This window comes from Bemisia tabaci, chromosome 2 (genome assembly GCF_918797505.1).
Source record: "Bemisia tabaci chromosome 2, PGI_BMITA_v3".
NCBI classification, from domain to species: domain Eukaryota; kingdom Metazoa; phylum Arthropoda; class Insecta; order Hemiptera; family Aleyrodidae; genus Bemisia; species Bemisia tabaci.
The window spans coordinates 56,806,107-56,831,610 of record NC_092794.1 but is presented as its reverse complement, the minus strand read 5'-3'; the positions used below and the strand labels follow the sequence as shown (position 1 = coordinate 56,831,610).

The following is a 25,504-nucleotide window of genomic DNA, read 5'->3' as shown; positions in this document are numbered from 1 at the left end:
GCTCGAGATAGAAATTACATTTTAATTGAAAAATTGAGATAAAAAGAGAACTCTTGGGTAATTTTCTTTTACCTTGCGTACCTACCTACGCTACTGAAAGGAATTTTTCAAATCAAAAGTTTCACCTTTTGGTATGAGTGCTATCTGAAATTTGTTAAAAAATCTTACTTGTACCTATGTTATCCGTAGAAGCCTTCAAATGAATGCTTGTAAGAAATTAAAATAATTTGCCCCTACAAAAAACTAAAGAATACACAAGGAAAACTCTTAACACGAGTGAGAAAATAAATTAGTTTATTTACAAGAGTAAGAAATATACTCATCGGTTATTTTTACAAAAATAGAATATGTAAAAAAAAATAACAACAGAGCTCAATAAATGGAACGTGATTTATACGCAACATTTTGAAATAGCGTAACTGATTCGTAGGTGAAAATCATTGATTTCAGGTGAAAACTCATGCACAAAAGGGCCAACCATGGTATTTCAGGCACCTCGAAATATGTTAGATATTAAATGATCTGCGTAAAAGGAGGGGTTGATCGTAGGGAGCTTGGAAAAAGCTTCTTAGTATGGTCCACAAGGTCCAAAAGGCTGCTGTAAAATAAGGTAGGGCGATCTGGCCAGGGGTGCGAGGGTGTTTCAGCACCCCAGAAATTCTGACGGATGGCTCAGGGGGCCCCAGCAAAACTCCTGTAGGGGCCCCCAAAACTTGAAAATCTCACATAAAGGAGGACCATTCATTAGTTATAGGGGGGTCCATTTCGAGAGGAGGGGCATCGAAGAAGTATCACCACCTCACGAATTTTTGAGCGAGACCGACACTTTAATGAGGGAACGTTTGAGGTGTAAAAATTTACAAAAGTAAGTGTTAAAAGTGTATGGGTAAAAACTAATGATCACAGCAGATTTTTGATAATTTCATTCGAAAGATATCTCATTTCAGAGGGGGGGGGGGACTTCAGGTTGATTGAGCAAGCTTATTGTTGGAGACAAGCTTCATTCAAAGACAATAACAAGCATCCTGGGTATGGCCAGCGATCCATTTGAGGTACCGGTTCACGCGCGTATAGACACCCGGCTTTTTCGCTCTGGCGCAGCCTACGCCCCAGGAAACTATGCCCGCCACAACCGCCCTTTGTTGCGTCTTGCTTTCCGCTAACAGAGCACTCCCACTGTCACCCTGAAAATAAAATTACAGAATCAATGATAATTAATGGCCGGAGTGCGAAAGCACCTATCTCTATCACGGTGTTACAACGTTTTTGCTCTTATCATATTTTTCCGAAGAGCTACAAGCTAATTTTGTGATTTTGAATGTATACAGAACATACTGGAAAAAAAGTGTATGTATTTAATACAGAGAGTCTGCGACGTCAGAGACAAAGATACGTGATTTTAAATTTTGGTCATCGATGAACCGATTTCAGCTCATTAGCAGCATTGAGATGTTATGCCATATTGCTATAGTTTGGATCAGTTCGGTATGTCAGAGAGTACCAATGGTGACGTCAGGACTAGTAGGGTTCATCCTGTCATATTGACGAGGAGGACAACAGAGGTTTTTGTGAAATGACCCTTCCAGACATTGCGTTGCCTCGAATTAAAAATACCTACCTATTCTACTAATTTGAACTCTGGTCGGGTGCCAAAGTTTCCATTTTGAAATGTATTTGAAATGACAACTCGGTTCCTCCGCTCCACCCCTAGATATAATAGAAGGGGTTAAAATCTGCAGAATGACGGGGATCACTAAGTAGAATAAAACATTTTGAAAATTTTGAAATTTTGGAAATTGTGATGCCACGTTGGGGGGGGGGGGGGGGGTTGTCAAAATGGAGGCATTTTACAACAATCGCCTCCATTGTCGGTTTGCTTTTTTTCGTAAAATCAAAGATTTATAAGATGCAAAATAAGTAATTTGAAATGGCTTATTTTACCTGACATGAGTCTTTTCCACCGTTGATCAATCCGGCGCACATCATATTTTTTGTGAGGCTCTTGTCGAAACCGGGTAGTTTTGCGCATCCCTCGTTGCTGAGCACAGGGACCTGAACCTTGCGCAGGGTCGGCGAGGTGCTTCCTGTCTCGCTGGTTTTCCCCCATCCGGCCACTGTACCCCTTTTACCGTTGAACGAGATCCCTGAAAATGTCATAAATCAAAACAATTTATCCGTGCACACAACTGAACTTTCTGTTCGACGGGCGTAAGTCAAAAAATCATGAGCCCTGGTTTTCGTTGATCACGTAGGACGCTAGGGCTCATGCGTTTTTGTATTTACACTTTAATCTATGGATGAAATCAAGCGAGAGCTAGTAAATATGGTATAATTTTTTTCTTATATATTTCCAGGGCAGGTTTTGATAATGAGTAAATAGTGTGCGTGAGGAAAAAACCAAAATGGTGCGCCAAAAAACTGGTATCTTTGGCACAAACCTGCCAATTTCTTGGTTTTTATGCTCATACCAGCGAAAAACCCGTGACTGAAGTCATGGGTCTAGATGCTTCGCCATGTAAATTATTATTGTATTGTAATACTTGCTCACTTCATTTATTGGGTAATCTTTTAGAATTTACCAGGGCAATAAACGGGTATTGATCCCGATCGACATTCGACTGAAAAAGAAAAATTATTATTATTTCTTACTTTTTATTTACTATTAATTATTCTTATTCGGTATTTATCGATGGAATCAAATCGATCAGTTCACGTTTATCTATTTCCGTCGATTCTTGTCGATCTGATGCTATCTCGATCCACCCGTTTGATTAAAAGATCTTAATTGTGTGAGTCTCAGGCGAACGAGCCATTTTACGATGATACCACTATTCGACCACGTGGGCACTCGTGTTGCCTACATCGAAATTGAAGGCGAACTAAAAACGGTGGTTTCGAAGCAAAAGGAAATTCGACAAAAATGTAACCAAAAACGGGTTGCAAGGGGTGAGTCTATGGTACGTGTGGACTTACACTCGTGAAAAATCAAAATCTGGGTTGACCCTAATTTCAAGGTATCGCAATTTGTTTTCATGGCAAATTGTCCATTGAATCGGTATATGATGATCGGTTCAAGTTTTTATTTTTCATTCCATTCATGTCCGACGAATACATATCCTCTCGTTACATGCAGACTACCTATATCATACTCTTTTTTTAACTGAACAATTTGCCTTCTGCTGCGTCCGCAGCAATTGTTGTTGCGATTATGTTGTGCGTGCTAATTTTAGATCATTACATATACGACTCTTTAAAGGCGTTTAATGTGTGAAAGTAGAGCACCCTGTTGGAGAGCTACAGAGGTGGGATTGAATGAATCGCTCAATCCCTATTTCGTTCGTTCTCCGACAGATTGCACTACTTGTGCACATAAAACGCCTTCAGAGAGTCGTATATGTAATGCGCTGAAATCGGCACGCACAACATATTCGTAACAACAATTGCGGCAGACGCAGCAGAAGGCGGATCGTTCAATTAGAGAAAAGAGAGTGACAGGTAGGTAGTCTGCATGTAACGAGAGGGTATGTATTTGGTCGACACGAATCGAAAAGTAAAAACGTGAACCGATCAATATACCGATCAAATGGGCCAATAAAAAAACTACTTGAAATCAGTAGAAAATTTGCATTCACTTTGAAAATTTAAAATTGCGATATCTCAAAATTAGGATCAACCAAGATTTTGATTTTTCGCGAGTTCAAGTCCACACATACCAATACCATAGACTCATCCCTGCAAACCGTTTTTCGGGTACATTTTTATTGCATTTTTTTCATTCTTCAAGACCACTGTGGTAAAGTAGCGTTTATGTAATTTTGCCCCCTTTGAATAATTCATTTTATTTTCTCATTTCTTCTTTCTCTATTCTTCATTTTCTTCCTCTTCATTCTTTATGTATTCCCTTCCTCCTTTCTCCATCTTTTTCACGCTCTCTTCTTATTTTCCTCTTCCTCTTTTATTCTTCTCACTATTTTCGTTCTCTTTCTCTTTTTTTGTTATTCCTCTACCTCTTCTCTTCCTCTTATAATTTGACGATAACATAAACTATATGCCTTGAAGTTTATAACAATTTCATATCAACTTTATCATACTCAAAATATCCCCCCCCCCCAAAAAAAAACAACAAACATATTAGTTTTTAATAAAGATCTAAGTGTCAGTTCTTGGCGTTAGCTTGATGATTCATAGTACCTTTGTAATGTGAGTATGTATCTAATTAGTTGTCTAATTTTGCTTTGTGATTACCTACGGAGTAATTTTGGAAATAGTATATGATGCATTATATAATGCATTTGAATTCCTAGGTTTCACCTGACTCAAAGCGTTTGCTGCTATTATCTAGAAGCGCTCCGACTCATTTATCAGAGAATTGAGCGTTTCCTATCGGCCCCTCTGCAATTATGAGATTAGTCCATGAATCCTTTAGGAACTTAAATTAATGACTCAGATGGTGCTTTTGAGCCAACTTTCAAAGAATTAAAGGCAGTTTTTCAAAATCTACAGTCCATGAGCTCTCCGTGTGACCGAAGTGCTCTCCTCGCTATATGACGCGTAACCCTTCAATTTTTAGTTTAGTCCAAAGACCTCGTAGGAACTTAAATTAATGAACCAGGTGGTGCTCTTATGCCAACTTTCGAAGAATTGAAGGCATTTTTTTTTATTTTTTTTCAAATTTTCAGTCCTTGAAAATGAGCTGTTTCGCGGAGCAAAGTGCCCTACTTTTGGGCCTCGTATCTCTTGAATTTTGAGTTTAGTCCAAAGATCTTTTTGGAACTTAAATTAATGACCCAGGTGATGTGCTTGATGCCCATTGTTAAAGAATTAAAGACATTTTTCAAAATTTACAGTCTTTCAAAATGAGCTTTCCGTGTGATTTTGCTAAAAATGGACAATTGAGCGTAGCCCCCCCAAATTTTAGCGTACCTCAAAATCGTTGGACGTGCATAAGGAGACCATAGATATGGTGTCCTGTGCCAATTTTGAATGAAATCGAACAGATAGATTCTGAGATATCGCTGTAGACAGATTTGGGGGACGCCACACGGACGGACACACATTTTTTCAAGTATGGTTATTTTTACTCCTGGGACCTTAAAACGTCTAGAAATGATGAAATTTCAACTTTTTTTTTTTTTTTTTTTTTTGGAGGATGACAATACTTCCTCTCTACCCTATGGGAGCGAGAAAGTAAAAAGTATATTTCATAAAATGAAATAATGAGAAAAATGAAAATAATGAATATAATGAGATAATTTCTTCTGTGTGGAATTTGAGCAGGAGTGAAACAATTAAAACATGCATACCTTGTGGTGGCAAGCATACAGGCTTGATGTTGCTATTGAGCATGACAGGGCTGGAGAGTTTTAGGAGTGCAAGATCATTGTCGTGCATTTTTGGAGTTGTTGGGTCATACTTTGGATGGATTATGACTTCCGACACACTCTTGACGAGCACCTTTGAGTCTTTCGGATCATTTCGGTCATGCTCTCCCAGGACAACCGTCAACTCTTGAAGATTAAAGTCGCCCCTATAAAAAATAGGTCAATGGTTGAAAACCCTAACTTGTTTTCCTTAACTTCAAATCGACGACAATACGAAACTTCGCAGAAATACGTATTCTTTTTTACGGCGTTGTTAACTTCCTGTCATACTTCATTTTATACGTGAAAAATTAAAAAAACATTTCTCCTTGAAACAACAAAGTCTAGAACAAGTTCCGCGAAAGATGACGGTCAAGAATCGGCAACAATGCCCAAGGATTTCTGTGGGAACAACCGACAATAGATTTCTCACTTTATACTCAATACTAATTCAGATTTCCGTCCAAGACAGGCACGGAGAGAGCTGCTTTTTGCAAGAATGAGTCAAGATCGGTCAACTATAAGATTGATCAACTTCTTGTCTGTGGGAAGAAAACTTAACAATTCAGGCACGTGTTATTGGTGTACCCGAAAATTGTTGACTACATTGTATAAAATGCACTATACGTCCACAATAACGAAACAACAAACTGTGCTCAGAACAATAAGATAAAAAGAAAAGAGATAAAAACGCCTTAAATGCAACTATTCGTGTTTGAGGGATAGCCGTGTTGCATACATAATCAAGTGAAGGCGCCTTGGCAGAGACGACTCTCGAAAGTTTGCCTTATTGGGGTTCGCTCATTTAAATGTTTGTAACTTTTATGTTTGGATGCTTCAAAATCAACCGAAATTATTTAAATTACACATTGAGGGTATTTTTCATTCTCATGCTAGGCTATTGTTAGGCAAGACAGTCGTGAGTGCTATCTTCTGCATACTTTCATGGTTGCGTTATGGGCACATAACAAACACATTTTCAGGTCAGAAATCGGCAGAAACGGCGGCACTTTACTTGAAAGCACTGTTTTCATTGGCTCTCTGGAGGAATAATGCCACTTATTGCTGTTTTGCCTGAAACTACTTCATTTTTTGCGTCCTTACGACTTTCTCACATGTCTCGTTTTCAATCAGTTAAGATGAGTTTTGCTGTTTTAGTGATAAAATCTGAAAGATATTAGACGAGTTCTGAAGGAAACTCTTTTCGAAAATTTGACACTCACTGAGTCTCTCTTCGCTATCACGGCAGTACATGGCAGTACACTGAAAAAAAAACTCCGGCCGTGGGAGCCGCAATTACAGGCTATATAGACATACCGTCCGTTCCGGGCTCAAAGGCCGAGAATTCCGGCTGCTGTAGCCGTAGCTTCGGCCTCTGAACCCGGAGCAATCGAAGCTACAGCTCCAGCACCCGGAATTCTCGGCATTTGAGCCCAGAATGGACGGTATGTCTATATAGCCCGTGATTGCGGCTCCCACGGCCGGAGTTTTTTTTTTTTCAGTGTACTGATTGTCTCTGCTGGCGATGATGAACTCACCTGAGGCAGTGTCCGGCAGTGAGGATGTATCGGTCGTTGATGAGGGCGCCACCGCAGAAGAAGCGTCCGCGGATTTGGAGCTCGGCCATCCACGGGAACTCGTGAGCCACCGTCTCCACCCCTCCAACAATTCGGGTCTTGTTCCGGTTTGGCATCCCGCATCCTGCACAGTCAAAAATGTTTCCAATTCAATTCAATATTCTACCAAACTAACAATTTTTTGCATTGCCGCACAGTGGATCGAGTCAATCAGAGCGGTCGTACATAAAATTTCTGACTGAAACTGCAATTTTTGGTGTTTATTTCGACTCATTATACATTTCAAGGGGTGCTACAAGAGGACAATTTGACGAGCTATCAATAGAATCGCTTATAGAACCTCAAAGTTTTGTAGAAACGGAGTTATAATCATTTACTGCTGCATTTATTATTTTATATTTATACTGAGCATAACATTTATACTGATTAGTACATCAGTTGAGCTAAACCTTCGGTTCACCAAAGTAAGATTAGGCTATAGGCAACCAAAGAGATAGATAGTTTGACGCTATTTTTAATCAAATTGTTACTAAAGTTTAATCAAATTCTTATCAAATCATCAAATTCTAATCAAACAACTTCTGATCGGTTATGGAATATCTTTTTTAATATCAATCAGGAACTTTTTAAAACCAAAATCGTGGATAAGTGGCATTCAAGATGAAATTACAAGATACCATTCACCGCTGTAAAAGCGACTGGAATGTATGTATGTACTTTTTAAAACCCCGTGACCTATAAATAAAAAGACGTTGACGTTACGTCAGCACTCCGTCGTAAGTGACACTACCTACTTCCTCTCGTAAAATCTAAGCTTCAGCTCATATAAGTCCGTAAAATTCATTCTTGAAGTCGCTTCCTCGCGAGCAAATGCATGAGTGTGAATGACAGTGGATTTTTTTCTGATTTCGGGGAAGGCAGTTGTTAAGCTTGGGTGCTGTGACGTCGCACAGTAGATCGAGTCAATAGGAGAGGTCGGACAAAATTTGGAAACTTTAAACGCTTATAACTCCGTTAATACAAAACTTTGAGGATCCAAGAGTGACTCCATTGGTCTCCTCGTGAAATTTTCTTCTAAGCAGAGGCGGATCCAGCAATATGGCAACACTGGATTTCCGCCATTTAAACCTATGGTAAATAATCGACTCTTGTCGGAGCACTTGGCCCCTCCAAGAATCGATACATTTTCATAGCTTTAAATAGAGAAAAGGCAATGTTGCCAATTTGCTTGATCCGCCAATGCTTCTAAGTTCACTCCTTGAAATTTAAAATGTGACGAAATAAATATCAAAATTTGCAGTTTTAGTCAAAAATTTCATGACCGGCTTCTCTGATTGACTCGATCCACTTTGCGTCGTCGGAGAGATCCTGTTGCGTGTAAATCGAGCCACCGGCGCAATAAAGCGACTAGTATAAGTTCACGATACCTACCCTGAGAGCTACCTAGTTAATTATTCATCCGCCCTTTTCAAAAACGGATTTCGAGAAACGAAAACTGGAGTGACTGATGTTAATTAAAACTGAAATTCCCTTTCTTTGGAGTAAGAGGCTTGATAATATGTCGACACCGGTTTAGGAGCGCTCGTATGCGCTCGCTCTGTAGTAAAATTGAGCGAGAAAATCATCAATACTTGAACTGGGAGCAACCCAGCCCTCTCACAAGTAAAAATAAAAATGGATCGCCTACCTTCTGAGTAATCAAGGAGAAAAATGAACCGTTGCTCTTATATTGTTAAAATTCTAATGGATCCCAGGCACCATCCTCTTATCTAGTCCTTATTACCATGATAATTTCAGTGACAATTTTCAGCTTTTTTGACGTAAGGGAGTCCTGTCTGCTACATAACTGTATGCTTTCGACGGCTCATTTGGGAATGAGATGCGCTAGAAGAGCAACACATTATACCAGTCCTGGCAGCAACACCATGTAGTTATCGGGGCTGAACTGGGAGGTTGTAAATTCCGCCGATTTTATTTTTCTGGAGTGTAAATTCCGCCGATTTATCATTCCCCCGATTTGTGAATTCCGCCGATATGACGTCCACCCAAAATGTAAATTCCGCCGGTCTAACAGGATTTGTAAGTAGTGCAAATTTGCTTACCTCTATGTCTATGAGTTGAAGTCGGAGAGGAGAGCGTAGAAAATAAACATTTAGGGTGTAGAGAGCCCCACGTCAAAAAATAAAACAAAAAAGAGACCCATGTCGTAAGAAGGCCAACAGTTTTTCACTTTTTCACTGTGCTGAAACGGTATGAAACTGTTTTAACAAATTTGAAACGGTCTTGGTGAATTTTAAATTTCATAATTGCATTGTCTACGTGTGCTTTTTGCCTTTTGACGTCTGACCGAAGCTTGGCTGGAGACCCGACACTTTGAATCCGGACGTACACAGCCTTTCTATAAAATTTAAAACCGTCCCGCACAATAATAAATTTCCCCTTCTCACTTGTCATAACGGACACTCTCGGCTCCATCTTTTCGGCTACTGAAGTCAGAGTTCATGTACATTCCGCGTTCCGTCCCAAACCATCCGCTATCAGTTTTACTGATATCATCAAAGTGCAACTCCTCGGCTTCGAGCGCAGATCTACCTTCAAACAGATAACATCTTAACTTGATGCTCTTGCCGAATATGAGTGCCGTTCCAAAAACATTTTCCTTTTCCTCCATCGGCGGAATTTACACTCGCTCGGTGGCACCTATCGGCGGAATTTACACTTTCGGTGGATGGAAAATCGGCGGGATTTACCCATTTTCGGCGGAATTTACTAGCGCCCGCTGAACTAATTGTTACAACAAAACAAAATGCTACAAGACAGTAAGTTGGACTACATTTTGCAATTTAGAAATATACATTCTAGCCCGGTTTAAAAACAACGTATGTGCCATAGGTTTCCCTATGCACATAAGTGTTTTTCCAGAAGAGCAGAAGAGAATTTATAGTTCCAAACTGCAAAACGCAGTCCGGTTATAAAACAATAATAAATTATCCCAGTTCCGTCCCCCTCCTCTTTATTGTTCGCGCATGGAGAGCAGGTTCGAAGAAATAACTTCTGTTTAAAAAAATTATTGAATATTGTACATTTTTAGTGTATTTTCCGAAGAAAATACACTATTGCATTCTCCCATGATGTCGGACCCAGACCCGAGACCTTGTGAAGAGCACCGATCACGGGTCGTAGATCACGAAAATATATGCCATTCAAATTCATGTGTATATATATATGGTTGGTTGGTAAATACATTTATTTGGTGCTTTTATGTATGTATGTATGTATGTATGTATGTATGTATGTATGTATGTATGTATGTATTTCCGCCTTTTTAAGATTTTTCGATTTTTGAGTAGTTATATCTTTCTTACGTTAAAAGATATTTTGACCAATTTTTTTGTATTTAGTAGAGACTCATTAGAACTACTATTCTGCGGAAAAAAAATTGAAATTTGAGGCAATAGATTTTGAGGGGTGGGGCTCGAAAGTGGGGGGAGGTCAAATCTTGTCCACTCGATAACTCGAGCGAAAATGAATATTTTGAGCTGAAATTTTTACGGGTGGTAGTTCTCCCCTAGGACTGGTTTGGTATTGAATTTGAGCTAAATTGGCCGAGCCGTTTAAAAATGGCGAGCTTTAAAAGTTTTAGGCGAGGGGTGCGCGGCATGAGGGGAGCCGGCCGGAGCAGGGCCGCACAGTGGGTCGGGGGAGAAAGTTTTTGGTCAAGCTGATCGTCGCACAGTGGGTCCGGGGGAAGAATTTTTTTGGACAAAATTTTCGTCGCACAGTGGGTCAGGGGGAAGAATTTTTTTGGACAAAATTTTCATCGCACAGTGGGTCAGGGGGAGGAAGCTCTTGGACACAATTTTCGTCGCACAGTGGGTCAGGGGGAAGAAGTTTTTGAACAAGCTTTTCGTCGCTCAGTGGTTCAGGGGAAGGGAGATTTTGGACAAACTGCGCGTCGCACAGTGGGTCAGGTGAAGAAAGTTTTTGGAAGATCTGTTCGTGGCACAGCGGCCCAAGCGGCCCACAAAAATCCCACTTCGGGAAATACACTTCCTTCCCGCGGTGGATGCGCGGGACACTTAAAAAGAAGAAAAACTAGATGTGCAGACGACTCTGAAAAGACGCGCGCGAAGCGCGCGTCCTGGGGGGTGCTTGGGGGGGGCGAAGCCCCCCCAAAAACCGGCGCGGAGCGAAGCGAAGCGCCGGTTTTTTACAATTCCATTGAATTCAATTATGTTGACGTACTAGAAACACCGGAGAGAAGTAAATGATGTACTCTCAATTTTTTTGGAAGATGGTGAAAAAAGTCTACTTACGACATGGGACACACCACTCTTTAGTCAGCATCTCCAGTTCCGCTCTGAAATCTTCCAGTCCTCCCAAGCGGTTATCAGCATCCTCCCTCGATATTTGTTCACTTACGATGTATGAGGATCCAACCTATAATTTAAAGGGATGAGCTGGATCACGAGAGCTTACTTCAGGGGTGAAAATAGTAAATAACCTTAGTTTGATAGCGTCGCCTTCAATCGTTGAGTTAGGCAGAGAGCTTCCTCAGTCTAGCAGTAGTCTCTATTTTGAGGAATTGTCTTCAGCTCTTGCCCCGCAATTAATATCGTTAAACGTCAAGTGATACTATCTTTGATCACCTATACCCATGATTGATTTGAAAACTCATTTTTCGATTTTTTGGACATAGGAGATTTTAATATAATCAGATTCAACCCGGAGAGAAAAACTTTGCTTCGCATGGAACGCCAATGTTTTTGGTCCGGGTATCCGAAGTTCAAAAATATGACCTCAATTTTTCAGCTACTCAAGTTGTTGTTGGCCACTAAACTTGGTTGATAAAACATGCAAACTCGATCAATCAAATCGTCTCGTTGCTCGAAACGAAAAAAAAATATTCTAACACGGGGGAAAAAATGTAGAGACTAAGAGGCTAAGCGCTTCAATTTAGAAATTTCCAATTAATTGAGCTAGTTTTCCAATTAATTGTGGTAGTGCCCCCAATCGGACCGCGTTAAGCAGAAAAGACCCAAGCCACATCAGCTATTGTCGAATTTCATTGGGCAATTCAATTTTTTACTTGAGAATCGTTGTGCGGATTTTCGTGCAAATTTCATTGAATTTTCTGCATAATACGAGGTAAATTCCTTAAAAATTTCAAAGTATTCCGCACAAACATTCTCTTCTAAGAAATGAATTTGCTCGGTAAAATTTTGCAATAGCTGATGTGTCTTGGTTCCTTTCTGCTTAACGCAGTCCAATTTATTAACTGTGGTAGTACCGAGTACCCCCAATTAATTGTTGCAATAGCCCAATAACTGACTTATTACCCCAATAAAATAGCTTCCCAACCCAAAACCCTAACTTCGTAGCACTACCAAAATTAATTGAAAATGTCCATGTCATCCAACAAATTAGGGTAGTACCATAATATTAGGGGATAACCCCTTCACTATCACTTTTTTACCAAAAGCATAACCAACAACGCGGGATTTTTTAACTATACAGGGTGCTTACCAGTTGCGGTTCCTCGGCCAATCCTGTGAGAGACTCACCGGCCACGAGTACGAAAAAAACGAAGACACAACGCGGATCACCTATAGAAATCGACATGATGTACGAAGGGTGGACACTGAGCGAAAGCCCGACGCGTCGTCGCAAACAGTATGTCCACCCGCTCTAAGTAACGGTTTCCTCTCAAATCACTTTGTCGAACCCATCGGCACATGGACAACCGCTAGACCACCCGAATATGAGCATGCCGATGAAAGTAAAACCACAAGTACTCAAAGTCATTAGCCGGTCTACCCCGTCAGTCAAGGAAGGTGCAGCTATGCAGTTGCTGCACCTTCAAAATACTAAAATTTTATAAATGAGCTCATTCCCGCATGCGCCAAAAACACTGGAATAAACTCCGGCCGTGGAAGCCATACTTGCGGGCTATATAGACACACCGTCCGTTCCGGTTTCAGAAGCCGATTGTTTCGGGCGTAGTACCAGGAACTTTCGGCCTCCGAGTCCGGAATGGACGGTATGTCTATATAGCCTGTAAATTTATTTTTCAGTGGACAATTAATAAGCTGCTTCGCTGCTTCATCGTGGTAAAAGTTTTTCGGCAGTATCCGCACCTCAAAAAACTTGCAACATAGTGTCAAGATTTTCGATTCCGGCTGTCGTAATTGGGAAAAAATGCCGAAAGTTTGGCATCATATGTTTCGAGCTTTTGGCAATTTTACCGAACTGAGGCAGCCGGGGTCGGAAATCTTGGCTTTAAGTGTTGATTTTTTGAGGTGCGGATATTTATTGCTGAAAATTTTTTCCCGTGTGTAGCATCTAGCATGTCAATAAACAATTAGTCAAGTGAATGTGGCTTCGAAAGATGTTATCAATGAGAAGTTGTCATTGTTACTGTCGCAACTTTGACGGGCAACCAACGCCTGCCAGCGTGCAACTTATATTGTGCTCAAATGGTACTTAAGTTGCATCTTTAAAAAATGAAGGCGTTCCGCTATATTACGTATTAAATCGCTCTTTCGATTCTTTAATGAAACTGTAATGACACCTGATTAACGCCTTTTGTGGATTAATATTTCAATTTTAACCGTGGTAATAGAAAAAAATAGAATTTATAAAATGGCTAGTGATCTAAGACAACTGTATCATCTCCGTCCATGATTCTTTTTCCGATTATCTGATACAAACTGTGACTAGACGTCAAATACTAGTCTGTGGTTGAATTTTCCAATTCAATGGTATTCCAAAGGATCCAAAAATGACATTTAGGCTTGATGAAACTATTTCAGTTCTTGTCGAAACAGGGGCAGAAAATTTACTTTCATCATTTTTCTCTTCCTTTTTCTCCTTCTTCTAATTCCTAATGTGGCATCATCCAACACATATAGAAGTCGCACCATCGGAGTCTGACAGACTAGGTTAGAGACCCACTAAAATAATAAATAAAAAAAAAATATATTTAAAATTTTTCTGGGAAGGATGATTTTGAACCAAAAGTGGTGGATCGAATTGGATATAAAATGATTCCCTCTCCCTTTTCAAGATTGACTGAGAGGCTCGATTAAAACACGCTGCTGCGGTAAGACGCAGCCTGCAGACATGCACTATTAAACTAAAACTTTATGGCAATAATTGCAAGAAGTTAAGGAAAAATACCTCCTGAATCCTCGGCCGTAGTTGTCTTTCGTTACTGTACAAAGCGGAAAACTTTAGCTCGAGCTTTTATTGGGCTGAAAAAGTTGAGCTCGTCTGAAAAATACGTCGGCTATTACCTGCGCTTCTTCGGGAAATGATTGAACATTTTAAAAAGCGAAGGCGTCAATTTTTCCACGTTCACGCCGTATTAATCTCAGACAGAACTGTTAATTAAAACCCTTAAAAGTTCCGCGAGTTCAGAAGCCCAGATTATTTTTCCTTTCATCACATTGGAGTTGTTCCTTGCCGAGTTGTTCCGGGCGGGGAACGAGTTGTGAGTCCATTAGGGACCTCAGGAAAAGATATGACTCGCAAATTCACCAACTTGCGCCGCCGATGAGTTGATTAATTGTCTCGCGAAAATCTTCCCTGTTGCCAAGATGAAACACTCGCTCGATAGAGATTTTTTCTAACCTGAACGTTTAAAAGTATGCTTATCAATAAATTAAAATAAAAATTCAAAACAGTGAGGGAGATAATGTCTGTTTATTTATAGGAACAGGAGAAATACAAGGGAGGACAAAGGGAAACAAGGCTAAAATACAATCCTAAAAAAAACCCAAGACGTTTCGACTCAAAACTGAGTCATTTTTAGATTTGTTTGTCTCGGGTCTTGGCCACCAAAATGTAGGTCTCAGATTTTTCCTTTGATGTTATTTAATTTTTAATTGATTTTCCTACTGAAAATGACTCATGTAATGAGTCGAAACGTCTGAAGTCTTTTAAGTGTTTGTATTTTAGCCTCATATCCCGTTTTCCCCTTGTTTTTCTCCTGTTACAATTGTCTCAGGCTCCTCAAAAAATATGGTATCTATTATTGAGGAAAGGATTAGCTTACATATCTCTCCGGGTAAATTTGACTGCTGGTGAACAGGAAAAAAGTGTCTTTTTTGGCGGTGCATTTGAAAGTGCGTAATATTGCCAAAGAAATTGTGCGTTTTGGGATGTAGGTATTTTTAACAAAAATGATATGTGGTGCGTCGATAGGATTGTCGTGCAATTTTATTCTACCCAGTAGGTTGTGCGTAGTAGACTATTCTATTTTGAGTTGATTCGGAATAAATACCGAAAATCCGCATTCACGAACAGATCCTCTTTTCTATTCGTGTTCAATGTTAACTTCACCGAATACACATGTATAAATATACAGTCCCACCAAAACAACAGGCACGATTCGACGAGAAATTCCGAAAAGCGAAAAAAGTAAATTAGACGTACTCGTGCTGTTGGGATATCGTTAATCGTTAATAATTGAATCGAAATGAACAATGAGCGTTTTGTAGTTCTTCTTTAAATAATTTATTTTTTACATAGTTCCCCTCAGTAGGAATACGTAAGACTTTAATTTCAAAATCCCCATACTTTGGTATTTTAGAAAGTCTGGCAACTGACCTCTTTGTCGGCCGTTTGGAGAGCCCCCTGGACTAACACAATTTTCGCCTTGGGAGACATCAGTAATTTCATCCATTTAGGGAATTATAGAACATTATTGGAGGAGCTCGAAGGACAGCGGGTAGATTAGTATGCAAAACTTATCAACTTGAGTGCACTGTGGATTTTTTCCCCTTTCCTCTGTCCTTCACTACCCTTTCTTTTTCTCAATGCACATCTCTTTTTGTGGCGCATCGATGGCAAAGACTGTTACAGCAGCATGAGTACGTGTGCAGTTAGACGTATGCATGCTAAAAGGAACTACGATCCACACTAGTCCAGTGCAGCTAGTTCTTTTTGAAGAATGTATTTGAATTTAGTTCCTTCTATCGTTATTACGACCAATTATCTTCTGCTGTTGTCCTTTGCTCCGCATCTAACATACAGAAAAACTGACAGTGCAGAACGAGCAAAAACCTGAATACGCCAATTTTCAACACAGTTTTTATTATTTTTTTAAAGTCGAAAACGACCTGAGCATAACAAATATTTTACGAGAGAACATTCAAGTGGATAAATGTTTCTTTTTTAAACAAGAAACTGAATGAATGGATGTTTTGAAAATATTTCGTTATTATACAGTAAAAATAGAATTCCTAAGTCTAGAAACAACGGTGGAAATGAAATACAATTTATATGAAAGGCTCGCTCGTTAAGTGGCAGTCTCAAATTCTTGCACTATACATTTTTTGGTTGAAAATTACATACCCTTTCTTGTTCTGTCAATAACATGTGGAATACACGCACTTGCAACAAAGGACCACAATTTCTTCATAATTTCAGATACAACATATTTTTCATTAGTTTTTCAGTGCAGATAGGTGTTTTAATGGATGTGCCAGAAATTAAGGCTCCCTTTTGCAAAACAGTCCTTTATCATCACGGCTGTCGTTCTAAAGGTTAAGGTAGGTTAAAAAAAATTATTCGTTCCGAAAATGTTCCTAAATATCACATAATTTTGATCGAAATTATTAGAAATCAAATCAAAAAAATTACCATCCTTAAAAAAAAAAAAAAAAAAAAAAAAAAAAAAAAAAAAAATATTGAGGTTGATTCATTTCTTGTTGGGCTGTTCCTCTCAGAGTTGCTTTGAGTGAAGCTCATGCCACTCGTTCATGCAGTGTGCCAGTTGGACGTATTTCTGCCAAACGGAACTATGTCCATTAAGACATGAGCCCTGAGACCAATAAGATTACATGCATGACAGGGCTTACGTCAAAATACACATAATTCCCTTTGGCAGAAATACGTCCATTCCTGGACGCCCTAGAGCGCTTTACGACACTGAGCAGTCTTAGAGATCTTGGAGTATAATTTGGAGTAGATTTCACTGCGGAGCCTCTTTCGTTACATGAAAACCCAAGTCATATGAATAAAAAGTGAAACGCGCTTCATTAGAACGTATCTCACTCCGGAAAAAGGGAGGCTCCGCTGAATTTTCGTTTGACTTTGATTGATAGGAAGCAAAACAGGCTCTGGTGAGATGATTATTGAAATTGATAAACTAAGTGATAGGCACAAGAGGAAAAAGGAAAATGGAGCGATCCTATTGGTTGAAAGGGGTATAGTTGCTGTAGACTAAGGAGGGATGTGATGAATTAACTTTAGGGTCTCTAGGGTCTAAGTAGGTTGCCGTTAGTTAGTCTGTTACTTACATACCTCCTTTGTCCATTGGAACCATTAACGTCCAATAATAAGAACCCTTCTATTTTTCTTTGTCTCCTATTTCTGTCAATTTCAATAATAATCAGTCCCACTTGTTTTTATCCACTTTATCGGTCATATTTATCAAGTTGTTATAGAACCTATCTCTTACCAATGTTTCCAATTCCTTGATGCTAAAAGTATCAACAATTTGGAAAAATTGGTAAGAAAAGATTCTATAACAACTTAATAATCAGTCCATAGAGTGGATTCCACTCCGGATTTCACAACTGTAATTTTAACGGTGTATTTAGCAAGCGAAACCTGGTGTGACTTGCTGATTTATCCTCAGCTACTGTTTTTACTGAATTTTGAGCTAAAGTTGTGAGTAAGCGCTTATCGCTGGCACAATTAAATGGTGAAGTTCAGCCATCAGCACAATAACATCCTTCTCTAGTGTGTTCTTTGATCCATTGGACGTAGTGGTTGACCCTCGTGTAAACGCCAGGGTACCCGGGCCGTCCACAGCCGTAACCGAAGGAGACGACCCCGATCAACTCGTATCTTTTGTCATCCCTCACGCGGATTAAAGGCCCGCCACTGTCACCCTACAAAAGGCGAAGACACAGTCGTAAATACAAGATTTTCGACTTAAATAAGTGCATACTTAAAGAGAAAAAAATTGTTTTAAAAATCTGACAGCATTTTTACTTGAATTTAAGGTAAATGAAAGGTTGCGGCGGTTACATGCCACAAAATTGAGGCCGCAGTCTAAGACACGACACAGTCGTAAATAATAGATTTTTGACTTTAAAAAAATGAATTTAAACAAAAAAAATTAAAAAACCTTTCGACAATGGGTCAGTTGCGCTGGCTACAGAATTGTGTTTTGATGTTTAATTCTTGTAGATCAGCCAAAAATAATAAGATCCGTTTAAACAGCAACTTTCTTCGTTCAATATTGACCCGACCTATCGCCCGTTGAAAAGTCGGGTTTTTGACATCATCCACCGCGGTAGTGACATCCTTTGTGTCTTCCACCTTGTTTCCATCCAAGTTTCACGTTCAGTAACCAGTGCGTCACTGACTAATGGAAGCAAGGTGGAAGAAACCACGGGTGTCACTACCGCGCGGGGTGGATGACGTCAAAACCTCGACTTTTCAAAGGGCGATTTATTGGTTAATATTGAACGTAGAAATTTGCTATTTGGACAGATCTTATTATTTTTAGCTAATTTGCAAGAATCAAGCATTAAAACACGATTCTGTGACGAGCACAACTGACCCATTACCTATGCTGGAATTTAAGCGAAATGAAAGGTTGCGGCGCGGCGGTTACATGCCGCAATATCAAAGCCGCATTCAAAGACACATCGTAAATATCAGATTTTTTAAATAAAAATGAATTATGAAGTTTTTAAGATCTTTCCGCAATTTTGTTGAAATATAAGCCAAATGAAATAAGGCCGTGGTCAAATGCCGCAAAATCGAAGCCGGCGCGCGGCGTTTCCAGATTGGTTACGTCCTCCATCAACGACATGAGATAATGGCAAAGTAGCCCCACCTGGCAAGTATCTTTGAGTCCTTCCTCTGCACCAGCACAGATCATGTGTTCGGTGATTACTTTTGTGTTATGATAATTATTGACACATTGCTCGTGGTTCACGTAGGGTAGTTTGACCTCTTGCAGGGTGCACGACGCTTTCCCGTTCTCCGCCAACGTCCCCCAACCAGTCGCTATGGCAACTATGTTCTCGTAGGAAACATCTAAACGGACAGAAGTAGCAGTGACATCAGGCGTGATCAACCGATTAAACAAATGACTTAAGATTATAAGTATCAGTTCTGGATGTAAGTAAAGTAAGTCCATTAAAAACGTTTGCTGGAGTGAAAAAGAATATCGTGGTATCGATAGCAAATGGCTCAAGACATCGATTAGAAAATCGGGAATATCTTCACACTTAATTTCACAATCTACAGTGAAAAAAAGTTACGAGCTATATAGACATACCGTTCGGTCCGGGCTCAGAGGCCGAAAGTTCCGGATGCTGGAACTGTTGCCTCAACTGCTCCGGATGATATACCCAGAAACAGCCCTCTGGGCCTGGAATGTGGACGGTATGTCTATACAACCTTTAAGTACGGCTTCCTTTGCCGATTCCTTTGAGATGTTTTTCAGTGCAAGAAAAAAAATTGACTGCATATTTAAACTTCTCACACGTAAAATTGCATGAAAATAATGTTGTGCAAGTTAAAAATATGTTTTTATAACACTTTAAAGCGGACGATTTGTCCGTTCGTATGATCCAATTGGCGGATCCAGCAAATTGGCAACATGGTCTTTTCTTCATTTAAACCTAAGAAAATGTATCGATTCTTGGAGGAGCCAGGTGCTCTGACAAGAATCGATTATATATTCAGTATAGGTTCAAATGGAAGCAATCAGGTGTTGCCAAATTGCTGAATCGCCTTTGGTTGACTGAGTATTTCTTATGTACAACACACCGATTCTCATACGTTCAAATGAAATGAAATCATTAGATTTACCTTCTTTTGCTGGGAGGCAAATAGGACGGATGGTGTCCGTAAAAGGCACTCGATCGTTTAGCCTTAGGAGGGCGATGTCATTCTGAAAATTGGTAAAACTGAACTCGCCAGCTATTGACCTGAGGACAAACCTCGTTTCCGGCTTTCGCGTGCTGCTGCATCTATCATGCTCTCCAAACGTCACTTTAATCAGAAACCAGATAAATCTGCAACAAATTAATACTTGTTAATTTGGGACTATGCGGTTTCAGGAACCCACTCTCTCGTTAGTTAGCTGAAGCTACCAATTTCCTTCTCTATTCGCTTTTCCTTTTTTCACAGAAACAGAGCCAAGTTTTAGGATTTCTAAAATAATATTAAATCGACTTTTCCGATTTTTTCAATTGAAGAAAGGCCTGACTGGGGAGTTTTAATTGATGGCTAAACTCGAAACCCACGCGTGTTTCGGTTGTACAATTTCAAAACATCATTTAGAAGAGAAAGAGCTAGTTTTATTTTAGAATCCTGATTTGTCCAGGATTTCCCCCATTTTGGACCACTGTGCGGCGAAAATTGTTGAAACTGAACACAGTCATATGCATGGGGGCCCAATAAGAACATTTAAGCCAAAACCCATCAAATTTGTAACTTTTTCGTCCATTTTCCTCGTCGTTTTTGCTGTGAAAATGCTGTCAAGATGATGGCAATTTGGCAACTTCGCCCCCTCATTACTCAAACACCGTTGGTATACTTAAGCTTAAATTGTTACCAGAGTCTTAAGGTATCATAAGGTATCGTTAAGGCGCGGTTCCAGAAAAATCTCCGCGGTCTGAAATTGTGCCATTTTTAGAGTTGCTCTTCGGCAACTCTCGAATGTTTATACGGCACTCTTCCTTCACATGGATTGCATTTTGCAAGAAGGAACCACTAGCATTGCAATGTTGCTGAGATTGTGCAACTTCTTTTGTCTTGGAGGGAAAACCCGATCATCCATTAATAGTTTCTATTTTACTCGCTAAAAACTGTAAATTTAAGACAAAAATTACCATCTAAATTTCATAGTTTTTCACGATTTTCGCAATTTTATTGCAAAAGATGAAGTTGCGCACAATCTTAGCATCATTGCAATGCTAGTGGTTCCTTTTTGCAAAATGCAATCCACATGGCAGATTCAACAGGAGAGAGCGCGTTCAAAAAAAGGTTTTATGGATATATGGATAATGATTATTGTGACTAACCCTTTAACGCAATGGGCGGCGGTAACGATGTAACGATCGTTGATGAGTGTGCCGGCGCAATAGAAACGGTTGAAGTAGCTGAGTCGGGCCATCCACGGGTACTCGTTGGTCGCCGTCTCCTGGCCTCCGACTATCCTCCCTGCGTCGTTCCGGATCCCGCATCCTGCAAAAACACTACCCCACCTATATCATTCCACCTATATTAGTCAACTTAAATCATTCTAGGGTCTTTTCTGGGGGAGAGTCAAGACAGGTTGGCTCATAGATGTCACAAACGGTAAAAAAAAATTAAACAGTTCACTGGGAAAAAAAAAAAAAAAAAAAAAAAAAAAAAAAAACACATTTGATCTAGAGTCCAGACTCTAAAAAATATCGACAAGAAAAAATACTCTTGATCAGATTTGATCAGAATTAAGCTTAAATCAAGGACCAAGCCTCTTAATTTGAGCGGATTTCCTTTTGATTCAAGCTTAAATCTGATTGAATCAAGAGTCCTTTTTCTTGTCAATGTTTTCAAGAGTCTGGACTCTAGATCCAATCTGTTTTTTTCAGTGTTTCAACGTTTTTTATAATTTTTGATCAACTCACTCCCGGATCCCTTTATTCCTGTCCCTCTCTCATTCCGTCGTTCCCTGATGTACCCCTAATTCCCCAGTCAATCCTATTTTATAATCTTTGAAATCGGTGAAAATACGATCTTCTTTACCGTTTGTGACACTGTGGAGGCCTAAAGACGGGAGCAAGTCGGAAAATGGATTCCTTATGTTTTCAACATTTTGTCGTAAAGGCTGCACTTCTTTTCCGCCCACTTTCTCCTTTTCAGCCCCTTTTCAAAGTATCAATTCCGCCCACTTCATTTCCGCAGACATGATTTGTTGGTCAATTTGGCAACTGTGCGGGCACGCAATGAGGAGGAATAGTACTGCCGCTGATAAGATTTCCTCAGCCATCCAGATATTCAGAAGGTACTATCAAAACTTAAAACTTCACAAAGCATTATTTTATTGAAGATGAATAATTCGATGAAAAAAAATGAAATTTTCAAAAAGAGGTTCTCTGCACGACAGATGCATAATACAAATATAAGTACATTACGACGATACAATTTTTAGCCGAGATTGCCGAATTTAAGAAGCTACCCTCAAAGTTGACGATGAATGAAGACTCGGAATTAGAAAACTGCGACCTAGACGATCCAGAACCGGTACTGTTGGCATTATAATCTTCAAATGGTGAGGGATTTTGTGATTTTATTGGTCTCTTCTCTTCCTAATTTAATTACTTTATTTAATTTCTTGATTTTTGTGCGACGTTGCCGCATACTCGGGAAAATAAGTGATTGTAAATGAAAGTGGGCGGAAACGATAATCGCCGCAACTGGGCGGAAAAGAGAAAACCACTCGAATTGGGCGGAAAAGCTAAACTGCCGTCGTAAACGACAATTGAATTCTCTCTCTTGTGAATTAATCATGGAAATTTATGATACCTTCAATTTTACTTTCATGAATGTTTGATGGAGAAATTTATTTCAATACTTACTATCCTGTATGTAGACATAATGGACAAGAATATTTGGGGAAAAGCATTAATATTTCCGTTGAATAATTTAATATATATCTCGACAGCTCATGATTATACGCAGTGGTGATTCTTGCACTTTGGCCGTAGGCACTGTTTTGCCTCCATTTAAATGTACGTAAAACAGTCGAATTTAGATGAAACAGGCTGCCTCAGTTTGAATCGATATTTTCATTGGAAATCAATGAAGGTATAAAGCAGTTTTGTCGAGGATCGCTACTGGTTGCACTAGTAGAAGCATTGGAGGTGGCTTACCGCACTCGCAGAGTTCTGATTTGGACGGAGCGATTGTCGTTGAACTCCTAGCAAGGAAATTAAAGATCTTCTGCTGCACCGTGTCATTCCGAGCTGCTGGATTTAACTGTAACAATATTATAACACAATATCAATATGTATATCCACAGATGTAAGAGGGGTATACTCCTGAAAAGTTAAAAAAACTGAGGCTAATCAGTGAGTTTTCTAGTTACAAGAGAGAGGGGTTGAGAAAAGCGTTAAATATTTGTTTAAGAGGGGTGTGAGACCACGTAACAGGTGCGTTGCGTATGCCATCAAAGGCTTTTAATGGACATTGGCCACTATTGACCGTAGCCGTTCAAAAATGCAGCTTAATGGGTCGAGTTGTCGTTTCTACCCCAGCGTTTAAGTCTCCTCGAAATACCCTATGTGCGGTAAGCTTTTTCCCAATGATAACGTAATGATGTGGACGAAATGATCAATCGTGACTTAATAATGAGTGCGTAAGTTATCTTTTGTATCCTTGCGTTGAAGTTCTATATTGGATTTGTGTTTTTGCCGAAGGAATACTCATTGCCAGGATAAGTGAATCACCCAAAGAGTGAGTCTCATCGAAATTGTGCGTAGAATTCGATAACGTTAAAGAGAGTTTACATAAAAGACGTTGAATTACTGATTCACACCAGAATATCTTTCTTTGAACTTTTATTCTACTTAGAATCCACAAGGTAATGGACCACAAGATAGGGCGCGAAATCAAGCACCACAATATACGTTTTCTCATCAACATTTTACGTTAAAATACAGTGGACGAATTTCACCGTAATTGCTGTTTCAAATAAGAACGAGAGCAGATTTGCAAGTGATGAAGATAAACTTAACTCATTATCCTCAAAACAATTTTAGCTACATATAAGGTATTTGAAGACATCGAATTGAGTCAATTTTGCAACCTTGCAATTGAGTTACGTTTTATATTATCTGTATATATCTCCCACCTTCCCTTGCGTCCTGTCTGTCTGTCAAATCTATATTGACACTGGTTTGGATTTTTTGTGTGGAGGGGAGAATTTCGCTCTACTATCCTACTTTTTTTTATCACAGAATAACTTGTCTGAGATACGTTTGTGCATACCCTCTGCGGCATTGCAGTTAACCCGGATTATCTTCCGGGACTCGCTCATTCCCGTAATAAGTGACATACTCGTCGCTTATCAAGCGGCCGTGATAGCGGTTTTACCTTCATGTAAACTGGTGACGTCACTGAAAGCCTGCACGCTGTGCCTTGTGCGAGTGAATGTTTTGAAAACGTCAGGTATGGATAGTATAATAGAATCACGGACAGTAGGTCTACGAAAAAAAGGTCTACTCAAAAAATGTCTACATTTTTTGGTCTACAGTCAAAATGTCTACAATCAAGAAGTATACTTTTAGAATGCCGAAAAAAGTAAATGTTTAAATATGTATAACGTATCTACTGAAGGAAAATGAATACACGATGATTCTTCTCCATAGATACGACTAAAAAAGTAACAGATGTGAGTTCACTCCACCTATTCCATTCAGAAGTGAACTTTCTGTGTATGGACTTTTTTTAGAAGATATTATTATGTTTAGACATTTTCGTAGTGGACTTTTTAGTTCTAGACATTGTAAATGCAGACCAAAAAATGTAGACTTTCTGCTTGTGGACATTTTTACTGTAGACCTTCTGTCTGCATACCGTATAAAACTGGTCCTTGAATAAAGCGTAAAGGAAACAAATCTGTATGCGAGGCTCCCAAATCAATGAAAATCTTGAACTTTAAACTCTTTTTTCCAAAAGCTACTATGACTGCCTCTTATCGTCTTCATACATTCAATGGAAGCTAATCCATGAACGTTACATTACCTATACGCTACTTAATGCACAATTTGTTACGTAATGTAAAGTCAACGGCTATTCTTCCCAGGAACAAAAATCTCTGGTATGATTCGGCATCCATGGCTTCTGTCCACTATTTCGCGCAAATTTGTGAATTAATCGATTTTTAACGAGTTGACCCTAATGCTTCTGTCGTCATTCCCCGATTTTCAAAGATCTAGGTTTATGCATTTTGTGCTTTCACTCAAAGCCAAAACGCAATTGGCATATTTCCGCGTTTTTTATTTCTTCCCTCAACACATTTAAGAACAGGAAAAGGTGGCACTAAAAAAGCTCGAGATACCCACCGCCTTACTTTTTCAAGCACTTTTCTGATAGGAGCACTTTTCTTTTTCAAAAAAGGGAAAGAAAAAAGATGAAAAAACGTGAGTGGTCCGTGAAATAGTTAACTATATCCAAAAAAAATGTCTCCGACCCTCATGGTACAAATACATAGTAATTTGAACAACCTGCTCAGTGCTCAAATACGTTTTAATGTGTGTGACTACTCACGAGCAAGGGTTTTACGGCGCGGACACACATTTTTCAAAACAGTAAAGTTGTCAAACTTGATAAAAAAAATCGAAATTTGAGTTTTTGATATAGGAAACACTCTCTAAACCCCTAGAAAGTAAGCCGAGAGTTTTCGTTCATTTTTGTGCCTTTACGGGGGTGTATAACGGCACTACTCTCACAGTAGTAATATTGGCGGGTCTAGTAAGTTGGCAACATTGTTTTTTCTCAATTTAAACCGACGGAAATGTATTGATTCTCGGGGGGGGGGGGGGGGGG

General features: G+C 39.5%; 1 protein-coding gene across 1 annotated transcript in view; it reads right to left on the bottom strand.

Moving 5' to 3' along the window:
* Nucleotides 1–153: 153 nt before the first annotated feature.
* LOC109030013 (transmembrane protease serine 9) overlaps nt 154–25,504 on the bottom strand; it is a 32,134-nt gene continuing 6,783 nt past the window's right edge. The window contains exons 2-12 of the mRNA XM_072296429.1: nt 22,828–22,933; nt 20,995–21,157; nt 19,778–19,983; nt 18,795–18,997; nt 17,659–17,838; nt 12,464–12,625; nt 11,254–11,377; nt 6,899–7,061; nt 5,304–5,527; nt 1,942–2,144; nt 154–1,184 (exon numbers count right to left, since the gene is read on the bottom strand). Of these exons, the coding sequence (XP_072152530.1) occupies nt 1,005–1,184; nt 1,942–2,144; nt 5,304–5,527; nt 6,899–7,061; nt 11,254–11,377; nt 12,464–12,625; nt 17,659–17,838; nt 18,795–18,997; nt 19,778–19,983; nt 20,995–21,157; nt 22,828–22,933 (1,914 nt within the window). The 3' untranslated portion in view covers nt 154–1,004. The remainder of the gene's footprint in view (nt 1,185–1,941; nt 2,145–5,303; nt 5,528–6,898; nt 7,062–11,253; nt 11,378–12,463; nt 12,626–17,658; nt 17,839–18,794; nt 18,998–19,777; nt 19,984–20,994; nt 21,158–22,827; nt 22,934–25,504) is intronic.